General features: G+C 41.0%; 1 protein-coding gene across 1 annotated transcript; it reads right to left on the bottom strand.

Annotated features, from left to right (window-relative positions):
• Positions 1-266: 266 nt before the first annotated feature.
• On the bottom strand, positions 267-2410 carry LOC128740079 (uncharacterized). Its single transcript, XM_053835591.1, has 2 exons — positions 1991-2410; positions 267-1823 (listed from the first exon to the last, which is right to left on the bottom strand). The coding sequence occupies exons 1-2, from the start codon at positions 2408-2410 to the stop codon at positions 267-269; spliced, it is 1977 nt and encodes a 658-aa protein (XP_053691566.1).
• Positions 2411-17065: the final 14655 nt, after the last annotated feature.

The following is a 17065-nucleotide window of genomic DNA, read 5'->3' as shown; positions in this document are numbered from 1 at the left end:
TGCCACAATCCGCCTTACTCCGCCATGGTCCGTCTTACCTCTTTGGTGGTCCTTCTTACCCCGCCTGGTTGTGAACGAGTAATTTTTAGACGTTTCGAAAATTGATAAAAAATCACGGAAAAATAGACTAATTAATTCTTTATGTAATTTTTAATGGTAGATAAATGAATGCTTTTCCATGTGTGGAACAAGAAAAGGTGAATTTTCGTACAGATTTTATGCTAGCAGTTTATTCGCTTAGGGGGGCCGTCTTACCCCGTCTTCCCCTACACTGGGAATATAAACGACTCCTTCCAAATATTCGGGAATTTAGCTTGTTCGAATGATTTGTTGAAAATAATGCGTAAAGGAACGACCAACGGTACAATACAGCGATTCAGGACTACAGCTGGAATGCCATCTGGCCCCGCAGAGAAAGAACGCTTCAGTTTTTTTGCAGCAGTTATTATCATGTCGGTAGTGATCTCAAACACATTCAAGTCGACCAGATCAGCAGGAACGTATGAAGCAGCGGTTTGTGCATCACGATCAGAGGCTGTTTTATTGGCGAACACAGATGAGAAGAAGTTTGCAAACAGCTCACAAGAATCAGAAACGGTAGTGGATTCGATTCCGTCAAGGCACACGTGGGAAGGGATGGAGGAGCATTTCCTTTTCGAATTAACGAAATTCCAAAAATTTTTCGGTTGTTTCCGGAGATCGGTTTGTACACGCAGGACATATGATTTGTACAGAACCGCATTCAAACGCCGAAATTCATCGCTAGTACGTTTAAAGTTGCGCTGTGTCAGCATTGTCTTACGTTTCCGATGTGCACGCTGTGCTCGGTTGCGCTCCCTTCTCAACTGCCTAAGATGCGGGGTACTCCACGCAGGCGAAGCCGGTCGTTTCACAAGAGGTACATTGGAGTTCAACCATCGCGAAATAGTTTCACAAAACTTCGATGCCATCTCATCCACATCGTTATACTCCAGTAGAGCCCTCCAATCAATAGAGAGCAAGTGCTGATCCAATGCAGAGAAATCGATTTTTCGGAAATTCAATTTTTTTGTTTCATCAATCAGAACAGTAGCAGTATCACCATTATCACAGACAGGTATCGACATCACAAGCGGTGGGTGGTGAGGGTCGACAGGCAGCAGCGGGGTAACACAACGGTCGATAGACAATAAGCATCCAGAAGTGCAAAATACCAGGTCCAATGTGCGCCCGAGATGATTTCGTTCTGTGTTCACTTGTGTAAGGTTCAGAAAATTCATGCCATCGATCAAAGCGGCACTCGCACAGGGCAGATGTGCTGTGGATACTTTTTGACTTTCATCCGATCCCCATTCAATGCGAGGCTGATTAAAATCGCCGCACACCAGAAGCGAGCCACGATCAGTGCATTTGTCCCAAAGCTCGCAAATAGATGAAACGTGTATATTGACAATGTCGGTGCTACGACTTCTATCGGGCGGAATGTACAGGCAGCAAAGTAACAGCTGTTTGCCACGGATAGTAGCATTCACGCAAACTTGCTCTACGTGGGCACTGTTAGCAGATTCGGCGATCGAGCTAGGATAACATTGCGCCACGGCAATAAGTACACCTCCGAAACTGGATTTGTCACTGTTGCGTGGATTACGGTCGCAGCGGAAAACATTATAAGATGTCCCGAATAATTGAAGCGAGTCGATGCGGTCGTCTAGTCCGGTCTCGGTTAAAAATATTACGTCAAGATCACACTCGTGAGTCGTCAAGAAGAATTCGTCGATTTTAGTCCTCAATTCGCGTACATTTTGTAGATAGAGAGTGATGTCATGCGCACTATCGACGTCACACTGCAATACGGAATCACTTAGGGCAGTAGGAACAGAATTATCGCATAAATACTCGCCTCTGATGGGAGCCCTAAGGTTCCCATCGTCCACATAAAAACGCCTTGAATTTAAATCATCACCTCGTCTATTGCAGTGGGTCGTCGGTTGAAGTTTTTTGGCTGGTTTACAAATTCCCTGAATAGTACGCCAGCCGGCCAGGATGCAGGATCCAAAGCTTGAATTTTCAGCGCCGGGTCAAGTCCGATTTTGTACGACACGAAGGACAATTGACTAATATCCTTGTCCTTGGGCACTAGTCGTACAACTTCGGTAGTGTCGGGAACATTTAAACACTGTGACACAATTTTTTGCACGTCACTGTCAGTAGCTAACGGATTCAGGCCAGAGAGATACAACCAAAATCTAGCTGCTGGTACGGTGGTAGGCAGAATAGAAGGAACCGAAAGATCATTCAATGTAATGTCTTTTGTTCCGCGATCGGTAGCCGCCGCACTGGAAGGCAGCTGTTCTTCTCGACGACGTTTAACACCACGTACAGGCCAGATTGGTGAGCCGGTTGGGTCTTGTGGAGGAGCAAGCGGTGGCATATTATTCAGTGAAATGTTGTCTATTTTGCTGCTCAATGATTCGACGACATCACACAGACGCTGGCATTGCGCAGATAGAACGGATGGACCGCTGGATTGGCATTGCATATCACTGATATATTTTTTTACGCTGCGGTTATTTAGTTCATCTCTACATGCAGTACACATGAGTAGAACCTTTCCCAGAGTAAACGCATCTTTCAATCCACGTACGTTAATGCCACAGCATTGCTGGCTTATATGCATGTAAGCCTCGCAAAAACCACAGCGCATTGGTTCGATATCATTTATTTCATTATTGCATTCGCAGCATTGTTTTTTCTCCATTGCGTTGCGTGCGTTGGTACGTAGCAGGTAGATAAAGCAGACTCAAGCAACTGTCAGAAGCGTTTGACGAAAAAACTGGTGCTGCCGGTGATTAAGCCGCGCAAACAAAACAATCACTTTGCAGTAACGAAAAAATATTCCTTTTCCACCGGAGAAACGTACGGATTACTATAACTCCACGATATCACTCAACTAAGAATAGTTATTGATCGCTTTAAGCAAACTTCGATACAAAAAACAGTAATTTTGCAATCCAAACTCAGAAAAACTGAAGAGCCGATAACAACAACTGTCTTAGTAACTTAACGAAACGAAAAAAATGATAGATCTCAACAGTAATTTTCAAATAATAATAAATTGTGTAATGTTTTACATTGAATTAATGCTTATATATTACAAAAATATGTTTTAAATACTATTTTTTCACATTTCTTTATGTAACTTTTAAACTACAAGCCCAATCGTCATGAAATTTGGGAGTTAAGGTTTTTAGAGGCTCCCCTTTCATATGCAATCAAATGTTCAAATCGGTTAAGGGACATATGAGATAATGAAGTCCCATATTTTTCGTATTTTTATACATAACTTTTTAACTAAAAGTCCGATCAGTATGAAATTTAATAGCGACCTATGAGACACCTAGACTTTTCATTTGACACTAAGAACATTAAAATCGGCCCAGCCATCTCCGAGAAAAGTGAGTGAGATTAAAAGCGTTACATACACATACACACACACACACACACACACACACACACACACACACACACACACACACACACACACACACACACGCACACACACACACACACACGCACACACACACACACACGCACACACACACAGAAAATGCTCAGTTTTCGAAACTGAGTCGAATGGTATATGACATTCGGCCCGCAGGACCTTCTTTCCATTTCCGGTTTTCCGAGTGATTTCTATACTTACTTACTTACTTATGTGTCCATGTCCGCCGGTCCGGCAGAACAAAGGGATGAAATCAGAGATCTCCACTGCTGACGGTTACCCACCATGGCTTTTACCTGTCGCCAGGACAGGTTCTCGTCTACAGCCCGGATGTCGTTGGCTAAGCTGCGTCGCCATGAGCCTCTGGGTCTGCCTCTTCTACGCTGTCCTTGTTGATTCCAGTCGAGTGCTGCTCTGCAAACCTCGTTCGCTCCTTTCCTCAAGGTGTGTCCGATCCACTTCCACCTACGCTCACGAATTTCTGTGGCTATCGGCCGTTGATGACACCGACGATGGAGTTCCTTATTGGATATCCAATTATCAGGCCACCAGGCACGAATAATATATCGCAGGCACCGGTTAATGAATACCTGCAGTTTTTGCGTTGTCTCCGCTGAAACGTACCACGTTTCGCAGGCATACAGCAGTACGGACTTAACGTTTGAATTAAAGATTCGGGTTTTCGTACGTATAGTGATCTGGTTTGAGCGCCAAATGTTTCGCAGACCTGCAAAGGCACCCCTAGCCTTCCTGATCCGTGTGGCTATATCAGTCTTGGTACCACCATCGGGCGTTGTTTGGCTACCAAGATATTGAAAGACGGCTACCTGCTCAACTTGTTGTCCCGCTACTGTAAAGTTGGTGGAATTGTCAGTGTTCACTACCATAGACTTAGTTTTCGCTACATTGACTGTGAGACCTGCTGCCTGGGAGCTCTCGGAGAGGTCGTCTAACTTGCTCTGCATATCGTTTCGGCGTTGTGCGAGCAAGACAATGTCGTCGGCTAGGTCGAGGTCATTTAGCTGCTCCATCGTTAGAGGATTCCAAGGCAATCCTCGATTTGGTCTACTGTCAATTGCTCCAACTAATATCTCATCCATAACGATGAGAAACAGGAGCGGTGATAAAATGCAGCCCTGTCTCACGCCAGCAGTAACCCTTATGGGGTCGGACAAGACGCCGTCGTGCAAAACCTTGCACGAGAACGCCTCGTACTGAGCCTCGATGAGATGGACTAGCTTATCTGGAACTCCTCTACGCCTAAGTGCGCCCCAGATGTTTTCGTGATTGAGTCGGTCGAACGCCTTTTCGAAGTCAACGAACACCAGCAGAAGAGAGTCCTGGAATTCGTTGATCTGCTCCAATATAATGCGGAGCGTTGTGATATGGTGTACACATGATCGGCCAGCACGGAATCCAGTTTGCTGCTGCCGGAGAGTAGCGTCGATCTTCTCCTGAATCCGGTTGAGGATTACCTTACAGAGTACTTTGAGAGTAATACAGAGCAACGTGATGCCACGCCAGTTACCGCATTCCGTTAGGTCTCCTTTCTTAGGGACTTTGACCAATATGCCCTGCATCCAGTCCACCGGAAAAGTTGCGGTTTCCCAAATATTGCTGAAAAGCTGATGCATCATCTGGGCTGACAAAGATGGGTCAGCTTTGAGCATTTCGGCTGAAATACGATCTATCTCTGGCGCTCTATTGGATTTCATACTCTTGATGGCTGCTACAATTTCATCCAGCGATGGCGCCTCCGAGTTCACGCGATTTATTCGACGAACTGTAGGCGTCGTACGCTGCTGGTTTTGTTGGTCTCTGACATTTGAAACTCGGAAGAGTTGTTCAAAATGTTCAGTCCATCGCTTAAGCTGTTCTGTACGGTCAGTCAATAGCTGACCAGCTCTGTCCTTTAGCGGCATCTTTGTATTCATCCTGGCACCACTAAGGCGGCGAGAAATATCGTACAACAAACGGATATCACCATTGGCGGCGGCGGTTTCTCCTTGTTCGGCTAGGGAGTTAGTCCAGGCTCTCTTGTCCCGCCTACAAGCACGTTTAACAGCCCTCTCCAGTTCGGCGTATCGTTGACGGGCAGCTGTCTTAGCCGATCTGGTCCGCGCTCGCTCAATGCCGGCTTTCGCCTCTCCTCTCGTCGATCTTCCTCCAAGTTTCATCCGAAATCCACTCCCTCCGCCCACTGCGCGCTTTGCCGAGGGTTTCATCACTGGTCGTGATGAAGGCGTTCTTGATGCCGGTCCATTGCTCTTCGACGGTTCCACCAGATGGCAACTCCGAGGCTCGAGATTCAAGTTGTTCAACAAAGGCCCTTTTCACCTCAGGATTCTCCAATCGGCGGACGTCGTAGCGGCACCCAACTTTCTCCTCCCGTCGTTGGACACGTGCGACGCGCAGACGTATCTCAGCGATAACAAGATGATGGTTGGATGCAATGTCAGCGCTGCGTTTGTTGCGTACATCAGGAAGGCTCCTTCTCCATTTCCGGCTGATGCAGATGTGGTCGATTTGGTTTTCTGTTCGGCCGTCGCGGGAAACCCACGTGACTTTATGTACTGGTCTATGGGGGAAGAGCGATCCACCAATGACCATGTCATTATTACCACAGAATTCTGTAAACAGCTCCCCGTTTTCGCTCATCTCTCCTAGGCCATGGCGTCCCATGACGCGTTCAAGGTCCGCGTTGTTTGAGCCAATCTTCGCGTTGAAGTCGCCCATGTGAATTTGGATGTCCCCCTTCGGGATTTTCTCAACCACGCTGTTCAGCTGGCTGTAAAAGCTCTCTTTCTCCTGCAGGTCGGCAGCATCTGTTGGCGCATAGCACTGGATTGCCGTAAGGTTCCTAACCCGTGTTCTAAATCTGGCAACGATTATTCGCTCATTGGTTCCCACTTCATCAGGGTCGCACGTGCCCCAGGGCTCAGTAGGAATCCAACTCCTCTTTCTCGAGTAGCATTTTCACCTCGTATGCCAGAGTAGAGCAAGACTTGCCCGGATGATGTCCTGTGTTCGCCAGTACCCGGCCAGCGGACCTCGCTCAGCCCCAGGATTTCAAGCTTCAGGCGGCTAGCTTCCCTTGCAAGTTGAGCCAGCTTGCCCTGCTGGGCAAGGGTCAGTATATTCCATGTTCCGATTCGTGTCCGTGTTTTCATGCTAAAGGTCGTTGCCAATAATCCGGAGAGATTTCTTCTTTCATTTTCATTAACTTTTTGTGTGTTCTGGTACAGTAGGCTGTTAACCTAAGGTCCTTATCCCGCTGATGGGGCTGCCATCTTAATGTGGGCGGGATCCACTGTGCCCCCTTTCCTGTTAGCATACGACGACCGAAGTTGCGTACCCCAGCCGGCACCTCGTGGAGGTAGGAATAGGAGTTAATGAACAGAGGTTGTGGAATGCACATGTTCACCCTTTGCCAGCCAGTGATTTCTATACCTTTATACTATATATTTATATAGTAGAAAGGCAAAACCATGCGAGTCCATTGCATGGACGCATTTGATTTGATTTGATTTGATTTGTATTTCGAATATAGGCTTAAGCCCTTTACCCATTCTTAAATCTATACTACAACATAGGCTTACAAATAAATAAATAAATAAATAAATAAACACGCACAAAATTACAATTGTCTTAAAAATTAAAAGAATTCGATTTATCGTAATTGTCCTCTAAAGTATAAACTGAGTCTATGTCTTATCACATCCGAGCTTATGCTTATAACTTATAGCTTATGGTTATAACATGTTGCAATGCATTGAAGGCGTTCATGAGTCGGGAAGTCGGTTCATGCTGTGAGTAATTTCTAGACCTAAAAGGTGGGTCACAAATCCTACGTCGTCGGAGCGTGACTGCACTATTATTAAATATCAATCGACTGGTCAGAGGTTGGCTGTTTGTTCGTTCTGAGAGAATGTTCGCGAAGAATAGGATATCGGCTATCTTGTGCCTCGAATGGACCGTATCAATATCCACCAAAGAACAGAGATCGTGGTAAGGCGGAAGTTGTTCTCCGTTCCATCCGAGATTCCTGAGAGCGAATCTTACAAATCTCTTCTGAATCCCTTCGATACGGTGTACGTGCGTTATATACAGCGGGCGCCAAATAACGCTAGCGAAATCGAGCATGCTTATGACGAGGCCTTTGTAGATCGCTAGTACTGCATGAGGGTCATCGAGATCACGGCCAAATCTTCAGGCAAGTGCGTAAAGCTTCAGGCTCTCATTGATGACATTGTCAATGTGCCTATTGAAGGAGAGTGAGCGATCAAAAGTTACCCCCAGGTCGCGGACAAATTCAACTCGCGGAACAACATTGCCTCGGTATGCGTAGTCAAAAATCACAGGATTAGCTTTTCTGGTGAAAGTCATAACAGAGCACTTATTCGTGTTTACTTTCAATCCACGGTTTTCGCAGTACGTTCCTACATGACCTAAGTCGAGCTGTAATTTCACGCAATCATCAATAGATTTGATCGGAAACAAGATTTTCACATCATCTGCATAAATCAGCATAGTTGCATGGGAGATAACGTCTGGCAAATTGTTCATCAGAATTACGAATAGCAATGGTCCTAAGTGACTGCCTTGTGGTACTCCTGAATGCACAGTAAACGAACGAGATTTGTAGCCACGAATTTTTACAAATTGTACTCTATACTTGAGATAAGATTTTAACCAGTTGTACAACGAGCCACGAATGTCGAAATCTTTAACAGCCTCCAAGATACTATTAATGTCGACTGCATCAAATGCTTTGCTCATATCTGTATATATGCAATCCACTTGAAATCCCTTAGAAATGTGATCTGTAACTGTAGAGCTGAATTCACAGAGGTTTGTAACAACTGATTTTTTCTTCAGGAAATACGGTTAACTACATTGTCGTAAAGGCGACTGTAAACTAACGACTCGAAAAGCTTCGGAATAGCTGATTGGATAGCAACTCCACGATAATTTTCCACATCGTCTCTGGCCCCTTTCTTATGTATTGGAGTGATGTGCGAGATTTTCCAGATTCCCGGAAAATGGCCAGTAGCTAATGACACATTGAACAAGCGCACAAGAGGCACCACAAATTCTAGACGGAACTCTTTCAGGATTCTGTTTGCCAGCATATCCGGTCCTGCAGACTTATTGACATCGAGCTCACGAATACCGTTTTCTACACACGTATTGGATAATTGGTATGGTACATCGTCAGTATTAACGGGCAATCCGGGGATGCTGCCAGTTGCTGCAGTAAAAACACTTTCGCGAATAGTTCAGTCGATGATTGAACATCAGCAGATGTGACACCCTTGTAACTAACACAATCCGGAACGCCAGGACTCTTTCTTCTACTGTTCACAAATTTCCAAAACGATTTGGGGTCTCTTTTCAAACGAAACTGAATGTCTGCGATATAAACCTGATACGATTCCCGATGAGCAGCCCTAAACATTCTCAGTATTTGTTTGTAGTTTGTCACGTTTTTGTTTGAAGGAGACCGACGCATTCGTTTCAGAGCTGCTCTTTTCTCCTTCATTAAATTTATAAGCGCCGGTGTGAACCATTCTGGATAACTGTGTGAATATTTTTGCCGTTTCGTCATCACCGGAGAATGACGAGAAAATATGTCAAAAACTGTATAATAAAACCGCAGTGCATTATTATCAATTGAATTTTCGATAACCAACGTATTTCCACAACCAATATTTAAAATGTTCATTGATCGGAGAAACTCGCGCATTCTTTCTGCTTGTCTTTGATATTCCTCGCAGCCGTGAAAAATGTCTTCTGATATAAAAAGATCATGCCAACTGATATTTTAGCAAGTTCCAAACGGGCGTTTCCAAAATCCATTGTATTTAAATTCAGTTGATTTTCGAGCATCCCTTGTTTGCACTCTATCGGTTCGATTGCGTAGACGGTCAATAACATCGCATTGTGATGAACTTCATTCTTTATCAATGGATCCGTTAATGTTACTTGACAGATGTTCGGTGCCGTAGTGAACACCAAGTCGAGAAAACAGCTGTTATTGTTTGGAATATTACACACTTGCAGCAGACCGGCAGAAAGAAAACCGTCAACAATAGCAATCTCTCGCTGGGAGCTGACTTGGTCGGGTAAGTAGAATAAATTGTTCGGATCGAAATTCGACTGCTTCCATTTCAAATTCGGCAGGTTCAAATCCCCGGCAACGATAATTTCATCATCAGGACCAGCTGATTCGACAATGGATTCGACGAATGAGCAGAACGAGCGATAGCGTTCAACACTGGAGGTAGGTGGACTATAGCCACAGCACAAAAAAAGTGCACCATTGGCTATTGATAATTTCACACAAATTGCTTCGTTACTTTCAGCCTTTGCGTGTTCGGTGCTTCTGAAGCGATTGTGTATGGCAATTAATACACCACCGCCGGATTGTTTGTCGCTATTGGTAGTGTTTCTGTCGGAGCGGTAGACGTTGAAGCAGGGCGAGAAGAACGATGAACCTATCGCTGTGTCGTCCAGGTGAGTTTCAGAAAATGCATATATATCTATGTCCAATTCTAGCGAAGATATAAATACATTTTTTTGCCTTTCGCTACCTCTTATGCTGTTCATGTTCTGATAATAAATGTCTAATATTCCTTTTCTTTCCACAGCGTTTTTCGTGGACAAGCATACATCGGCAGAAATTTCGCTATTATGGGGCTTCGTTTCAGGTACATTGTCATGTTTGACATCGTTTGTTACAGTTTCATTACAATCAGTTTCGATTCCAGATGCGTTCCTTGGTTCAAAATCACTGTCTTGGTGGAAAGCTGGCTGGCGGAGTGAGAAAGTTGTCTGCGTTGGAATCATTATCCCTAGCGCTAAGTCGAAAAGGTTGTATTCCAATATCATTCACAAATTCATGGAAATAAATCCCTTTTTGCCAGCTCGAGGGCTGCATCGCTTTTTCTTTAAACTGCAAATCGATACCGACTTTGAACGATACAAAAGTCATACGGTTCAAGTCGGCATCCCTACGTACCAATTTGACTACTTCGACCGGAGCATCAGTCTCAAGATTCTGTTGCACTAATCTAGAAATTTCATCCACAGTGGCGTGTGGCGAAAATCTAGATAGAAACAGCCAGAATTTTTGCGCACGCGATGCGACTGGTGGTATAATAGGGAGAGACATTCCCGTTTCGGGTTCTTTGTCTCCACAAAGCACTTGCGGTGAGTTTGTTTCGTCATGTAAAGTATCAATTAAAATGCGAGGGCGTTTGGAAGGCCTTCTATCAGTAACGGGAACTGGTAGAGGTGGTTGAGAGCAGACTGGGGTCAACGGAATTTTTCGTGCTATACGGTTAATCATATTTGCATTGTGTTTGATCTCACTCTTTAATTCGTTGAGCATTTTGGTTTGCTCCCCCAGAACGCTTTGAAGCTCGTCATTCGCGTTGCTGAGAGCGTCTCGGAAACGAACATGGCCCATAAGTTTTCTGCAAGCCTGACACATCCAGAAAATAGCAGAACTGGATTGAATTTCTGACCACAGTGCGGGGGTTAGCTTAGAACAAGTGATATGAAAAGTTGACTTGCAGAAACCTTGACAAGTAACCATATTATCAACCGCAGAGATGAAATTAGCGCAGGCATTGCAAAGATGCTCCATGGTTAATTTTAACCAATCCGGAAGGTCACTAATAAAAACTCGATATTCCACTGGTGTCAAATCGGCTTAGGAACACTTAGCACATAACAAAATTTACATACGTAGTACAATTATCGCAAAATATTACAAAAAAAGTGAGCGTTGATACGGGTTGTAAATTCACTTTTTGTTTACAAACAAAATCTTTATTTCTTAAAAAAAGAATATCTCAAAAACGGTCTGTTTTTTGATATCGTATGTAAACAACTAGCTTGCCATTGAAAGTATGGTGAAAAAATAAAAAACGAATATATTAAATGTTTTAAGTAATTTTAAGAGGCTCCTAAAAAATATTTTTGCAATCATAAAAAACTTTTAACGTCAGTTTACTGTTTTTTTCTGAAAAACTCATTAAAATACCTTTATTTGGTAATAAAATTATTAAAATCGGTTCAATGGTTCAAAAGATTAGAATTTTTAAGAAAAGAAAGGTGACAACCATAGTTCCTAGCGGAGACGCTGTGTACCCGATAGCGTTACGGTAGAAAAAAATCTCACAAAGGATCATTATGAAATGTTAAAAATAAACGTTACACAATAAATGGAAGTTACTTTGCGTATTTGACTTTAGCATTATTACACCCATTCTCTGTATAATTACATACCACAGATGCCATATAGTAAACTATAAAATACAAAGAAATGTTCTCTGTTATGCATAAATGCATGAAATATTCCAATTTTTCATGCCGTATAATTGAAATAACAATTTTAAAAACCCGAATTAATCCACCTAGCGGCGTGACCTAGCCTTTCTACTGCCACAATAATCATTATTTGATTTCTCAGGAACATCTATTTATAATTAACTTGACTATATTTTTAAATATCCGTTCCGCATTCCTGAAAATCCTTATTTGCCAGTAAAATTCCCAACGTATTGCGTAGAATAATTAAATTTTCTTTCCTTGGGTGCGTAAATACTTATAACACCTTATTTAGTTTTATAATCGGTCGGCCTTAACTTTCGGGCTTCAGAGCCACATACGAAACTTGTTTTGAATTGACTATATGAAATATGTGTTCATAGCAGATTTTTTGATATTTTGATATTAATACCATGCCTTTAATAGTTAGCATCTTTGAAAAACAAGAGTTCAGAAAAATTATTATTATACTTCGCTTTTGAAGAAAAAGGATATCGACAATAAAATGATTAATCTCAAAATTTTACTATTAGTTTACTTGGCCTCAATTTTGCAATATATCTGAATTAGAAAAAATAACTGAATAGAGCATTAGATATGAAAAAGAGAAATTGAACTTTTTCTTAGCTGGCACTCCTTCAGATAATTATTTTTGCATGAAAATCAAAACTTAAGCTTCTTTTGAATGTACTTTCATGAAAAGATAGTCATTAGCTTGATCGCATCGTTTTTACAATGGTAGAGGGTTAGGAAAACAAGATGAGGTCGAAAAATAGTGCAAAAGCTGCGCCATAAACATGCTTGAGAATTGGAAATATGATCAATATTATTTCCAGTCCATTTTTGATTTATTTATTAAAACATGATACATGATACAGGTATACCTCGATAGTACGTACACCCGCATATCGTTTAGCGTACGTACTATCGAAACGTACGTTATATCGAATCACAATTTTTAATGTCAAGTATTGTTTTTATTATGTTAAATATTGCCTAAAATTTCCAAATTTTAATATATTATAAAATAACTAATTATTTTGGGAGCGTGTAGGGCGCTATATCTCTACATATTTGGGTTGGTAAGCGGCATTGCTTATCAACTTAGGAACCAATTGCTTCAAGAAATGGTTAATTGGTTTCACTGTTCCTGGTTTTTGCTGTCAGGTATTGTGACCAGTTAGCAATGTGTGATTATGTACGTATTCGTTATTTATTTATTTATTTACTATTGGATGGGGCTTTCAACCGTTGGTTGGTTCGCCCCAATACGTATTCATTAAAATTGCCAAGAATTTGGAATGGTTTCGCAATGGTCAATGTTCCTAATTTAATTCTAATGATTATTGAAGCAAATTTTTATTCTCAGTTTTCGTTAATAGTGTTTGAGGTGTTCTAGTTCGGAATATTTTATTGCGAGGGATCAGCATCGCTTGCTTTCGTGTCTCGTTCATTGCAAAACTTTGACAACAAAATTTTATCGAAGCGGTAACAATTACCCAGTTTTAAATTCGAGCCAGTAGTTTGGACTTTGGAATAGTAGTTTGCATTGTAATTTACAATAATATTTGACTCAAGTGAAGGGCCGAGATCGCAAAGCAGCAAATTTTTGTATGTAACGGTTTGTAAACGAATTAGAACGCGTGATTTTGATGACCAACTCGATGTCGTTATCTTAATTTTGCGAGAAACCTCATCCTCATCTAACAAGACGGATGCAATATTATTCGTCCACACAGTGGATTCGCGCGGGACTAGTTTATGTTTTGCTTCCGGAAATAAATTTTCAAGGCATAATATTCATATCATCGAAACGAACTCAGACCCAAACACGTCGCACACGCTTTCTAAACGACTATTTATTTGCAATGGTGATCGCGAAAAGTAGAGATGAAATGTAATCGCTGACGCGTTGTTTCGTTGCATCATATCATCTACCAAAATGAACCCTGATCTATACCTTCCCCTACTAACATAAATCCTATCCCGTGGTACTTGTGGAGATGCAGTGGTACCTGCGGTCTCTAGCAACAACTAGTATCGGACTAATATTCCTTCTTTTTCCCATGTAGTACGGCCTTTTGGTCGTGGCCGGCGTCATTATTGGTCAATTTTCAGTATTGAATCAGTAGAAATTACTCAACGAGTATGTCATGCTACTCCCAAGCACCATTCAATTGGTTCTTTGTGCAATCTTACTGGTTTGGCCAATCACGGAGTGCAACTACGGGCAGTCTACCTAAGCTAAGCTAATTATAAAATAAGTAATTATCTTGGCAAAATTATTTTAGAAAAAATATTACAAATGTTAAAAAATAGTTGAAAAGTAAAGCAAAAGGAATCCAAAAACATTTAGTTTTTTGCAAAATTCTCTCTCAAATTGAAAATTTACATATTTTAATCGAATAAATCTAGGTAAAGGTTTGGTACATAGTTGTCAATATAAGCTGAAATGTTCGAATCTTGGCTAGGCGGTGCTGCTAGATAGAGTCAGTAGGATTGCTGCACTAACCCCGTAACTGTCTTGTACTTTAACAGCCGGCTGCGAAGTCTGTCCATAAAGAAGGGTTAGAAAGATGTTGCCCAAGGCTATGCTTTATGGAACAGACGTGCTTTTATTTTTGCAACTTGCGCTTGTAAATAAAAGCTTAATTGGCCAATCTTCGAAATTTTGTAAAAAATATGCATTTGTGGTTAACTTTACAACAAAATTAATATGGATAGTTTAATTACTAGCGCAACGTGATTTTTACTCCAAAGAAAGTAAAATAATTCTTATATAATGACGCACAACATATATATTTATAAATTAGTCAGTTGCTTGCAGTCTCATTTTTCCACACTTCACTTTTGTCCATATGGGACAGTTACGCTTTTATAAGTAGTAATCGTATTCCACGTATTTGACGAACACCAGTATCTGCAAACCAACGAATATAACATTACCGACTGTTCCCACCATCGCAGTTGGAAAGATTGTGAATCACAGAAAAGGTTAATTCCCTGAGCAAAAATCTGCAAAATCAGAATACTAAAAAATAACTGTTATTTAGAACGTATATTTGATTAATTTACTATTTAGAAACTGTTTTTAATTTTAAAATATAATGGTTTTTACATAACAGAAATAACTGATATTATTCAAATATTTAGAATTATTGAATACATATTTGCTTGTATTGACTCATAAATATTCATAAAAAAGTTTCTGCTTTATATAGAAAATAAAAAAAAATCATTGCTGGAAAATGTACGTACTATCGAGGCAAAATGTACGTATTATGGAGGGTACGTAATATCGAGGGTACGTACTAACGAGGGTACGTACTATGGAGGTATACCTGTAATACGTAGTCCTACGTCAGTAAAAGTCTGACCTTTCGAAATATGTAGTCACTAAATAAAAACTCGAACCCCACTGTACTTGATAAACTACGTTTAATATAAGTTATATTACATATTTTTAATGAATGGTTTAAATTTTTGAAACTAATAGGCGACATAATTTTTTTATGACGTAGAAATCGTTTCAACTATATCTGAACAACAGGTAATAATAAATTCCCAATATACAAATGTCACACACAGATACATACATAACGCATATCAAGTCACTGAAACATTGTTCAATTGTTGGGCTGACATAAAAATAAGACCCTCGGCGACTGTGACTGATTTCAAATTTTTCAACCGACTTTCATACCTTTCTAACAGAGTATAAGAAAGGTAAAAGCTGTTCAACCTTGTGTCCTATTAATAAATAACAGTAGTATAGTTGTACTATTAAAAAAAAATTCTTTGTTATTATTTTGTTCATTTACATGGAAGAAACTATAACAATCCAAATTTAGGTCCATTTCAAAATCAAAAATAGGTCCAATTCAAGATCATGTTGGGTCCATTCAAGATCAAAAAAAGGCTTTGGCAAAAAACGATATATTTAATAAAAGTTTCATCAATTATACATTTTGAAAGTACTGATAATGTAGAAAAAAGGTGGTACTTTCCAACAAATAGTAACATCACCACATATTATTTATAAATGACGAGTAAATTGAGCAGGAGTGCGAGTGGTGGTGTTAAAAAGCGCTAAATAGGTCCATTCAAGATCAATTACCCTATGAAAAATAGGAGGAAAACATTGTACGGTAGTAATTTTGTACGATTTTTTTTCGTTAGTGACACTTCAAAAGTTCGAAAATCATCGAACCCTATCGATTGGTAATGTGACTTGGCCCTCCGGGCCTCGGATCAATTTCTTGTTTTTCGACCAATTTTTAAACCTTTGTTATAGTATAACAAAGGTAAAAAGGTGACAAACGAGACATCACTAAATACCGCGGGATCACGTCATTGTGCGCTTGCTCAAAATTATTCGAAATTATCATAAATGACGCTTTGTTTGCTTGCTGTAAATTCTATATTGACGTTGACCAGCACGGATTTTTTTCCGAAAAGATCAGTGGTCACAAGCCTGATGCAATTTATTTCCCGTTGTCTACAAAGTTTGGATTCTGGCTTTCAAACTGACGTTATTTACCTTGACCTGAAAGCTGCTTTCGATCGAGTTCACCACGGAATATTGCTCAGCAAAATGGAAAAACTAGGTGTATCTGTAAACGCCGTATGCTGGTTCAGATCTTACTTGATTAATAGAAGTTTGTGTGTCAAAATAGGCTCTGCTATCTCCAAGTGTTTCTCTAATCAATCAGGTGTCCCACAAGGCAGCAACCTGGGTCCACTGCTATTTTCAATGTTTATAAACGATGTCTCACTTTTTCTCACATATGGCTGCCGATTATTTGATGCCGACAACACTAAAAATGTTAAAGTCATTACGTGCCTGAATGACTGCGCGGAGCTCAACCACGTAGCCAGGAGGCATCCAGCCCCCCCCCCCCGAAATATTTAATTTAATTACATTTAAAAAAAATCAATGCAAAATAACAATACACCAAGCTAAAACAGTAGCACAAGTATATTTTGGATGAGTACGTCTTTGAATAACAATATGGCCGTCATCGTTTTTTATCTCTCACAGTCTGTGAAGATTCTCAACTATGTAGCTCTCTGTTACTCGGAACATTCGGCATGGACAAAAGCGACGAATTAAGGACATGGTATGGAGTCTTGGTACCTGGAACTGCAGATTGCTCGATTTCGTTGGTGGTGACAAGCTGCTCCATCAGTTAGAACCCCGAAAATTTGGCATATCTAAGCATATCCACGAGAGAATTTGGCCAAGTA

This window comes from Sabethes cyaneus, chromosome 3, assembly GCF_943734655.1.
Source record: "Sabethes cyaneus chromosome 3, idSabCyanKW18_F2, whole genome shotgun sequence".
Taxonomy (NCBI): Eukaryota; Metazoa; Arthropoda; class Insecta; order Diptera; family Culicidae; genus Sabethes; species Sabethes cyaneus.
The sequence above is the reverse complement of the archived record's forward strand: the minus strand, read 5'-3'. Positions and strand labels throughout refer to the sequence as shown.

Coding starts and splice junctions, on each gene's coding strand:
- LOC128740079 (XM_053835591.1), bottom strand. CDS start 2,410: ATGCCACCGCTTGCTCCTCCACAAGACCCAACCGGCTCACCAATCTGG. Junction 1,824..1,990: donor GCGTACTATTCAGGGAATTT/GTAAACCAGCCA, acceptor TCCGTATTGCAG/TGTGACGTCGATAGTGCGCA.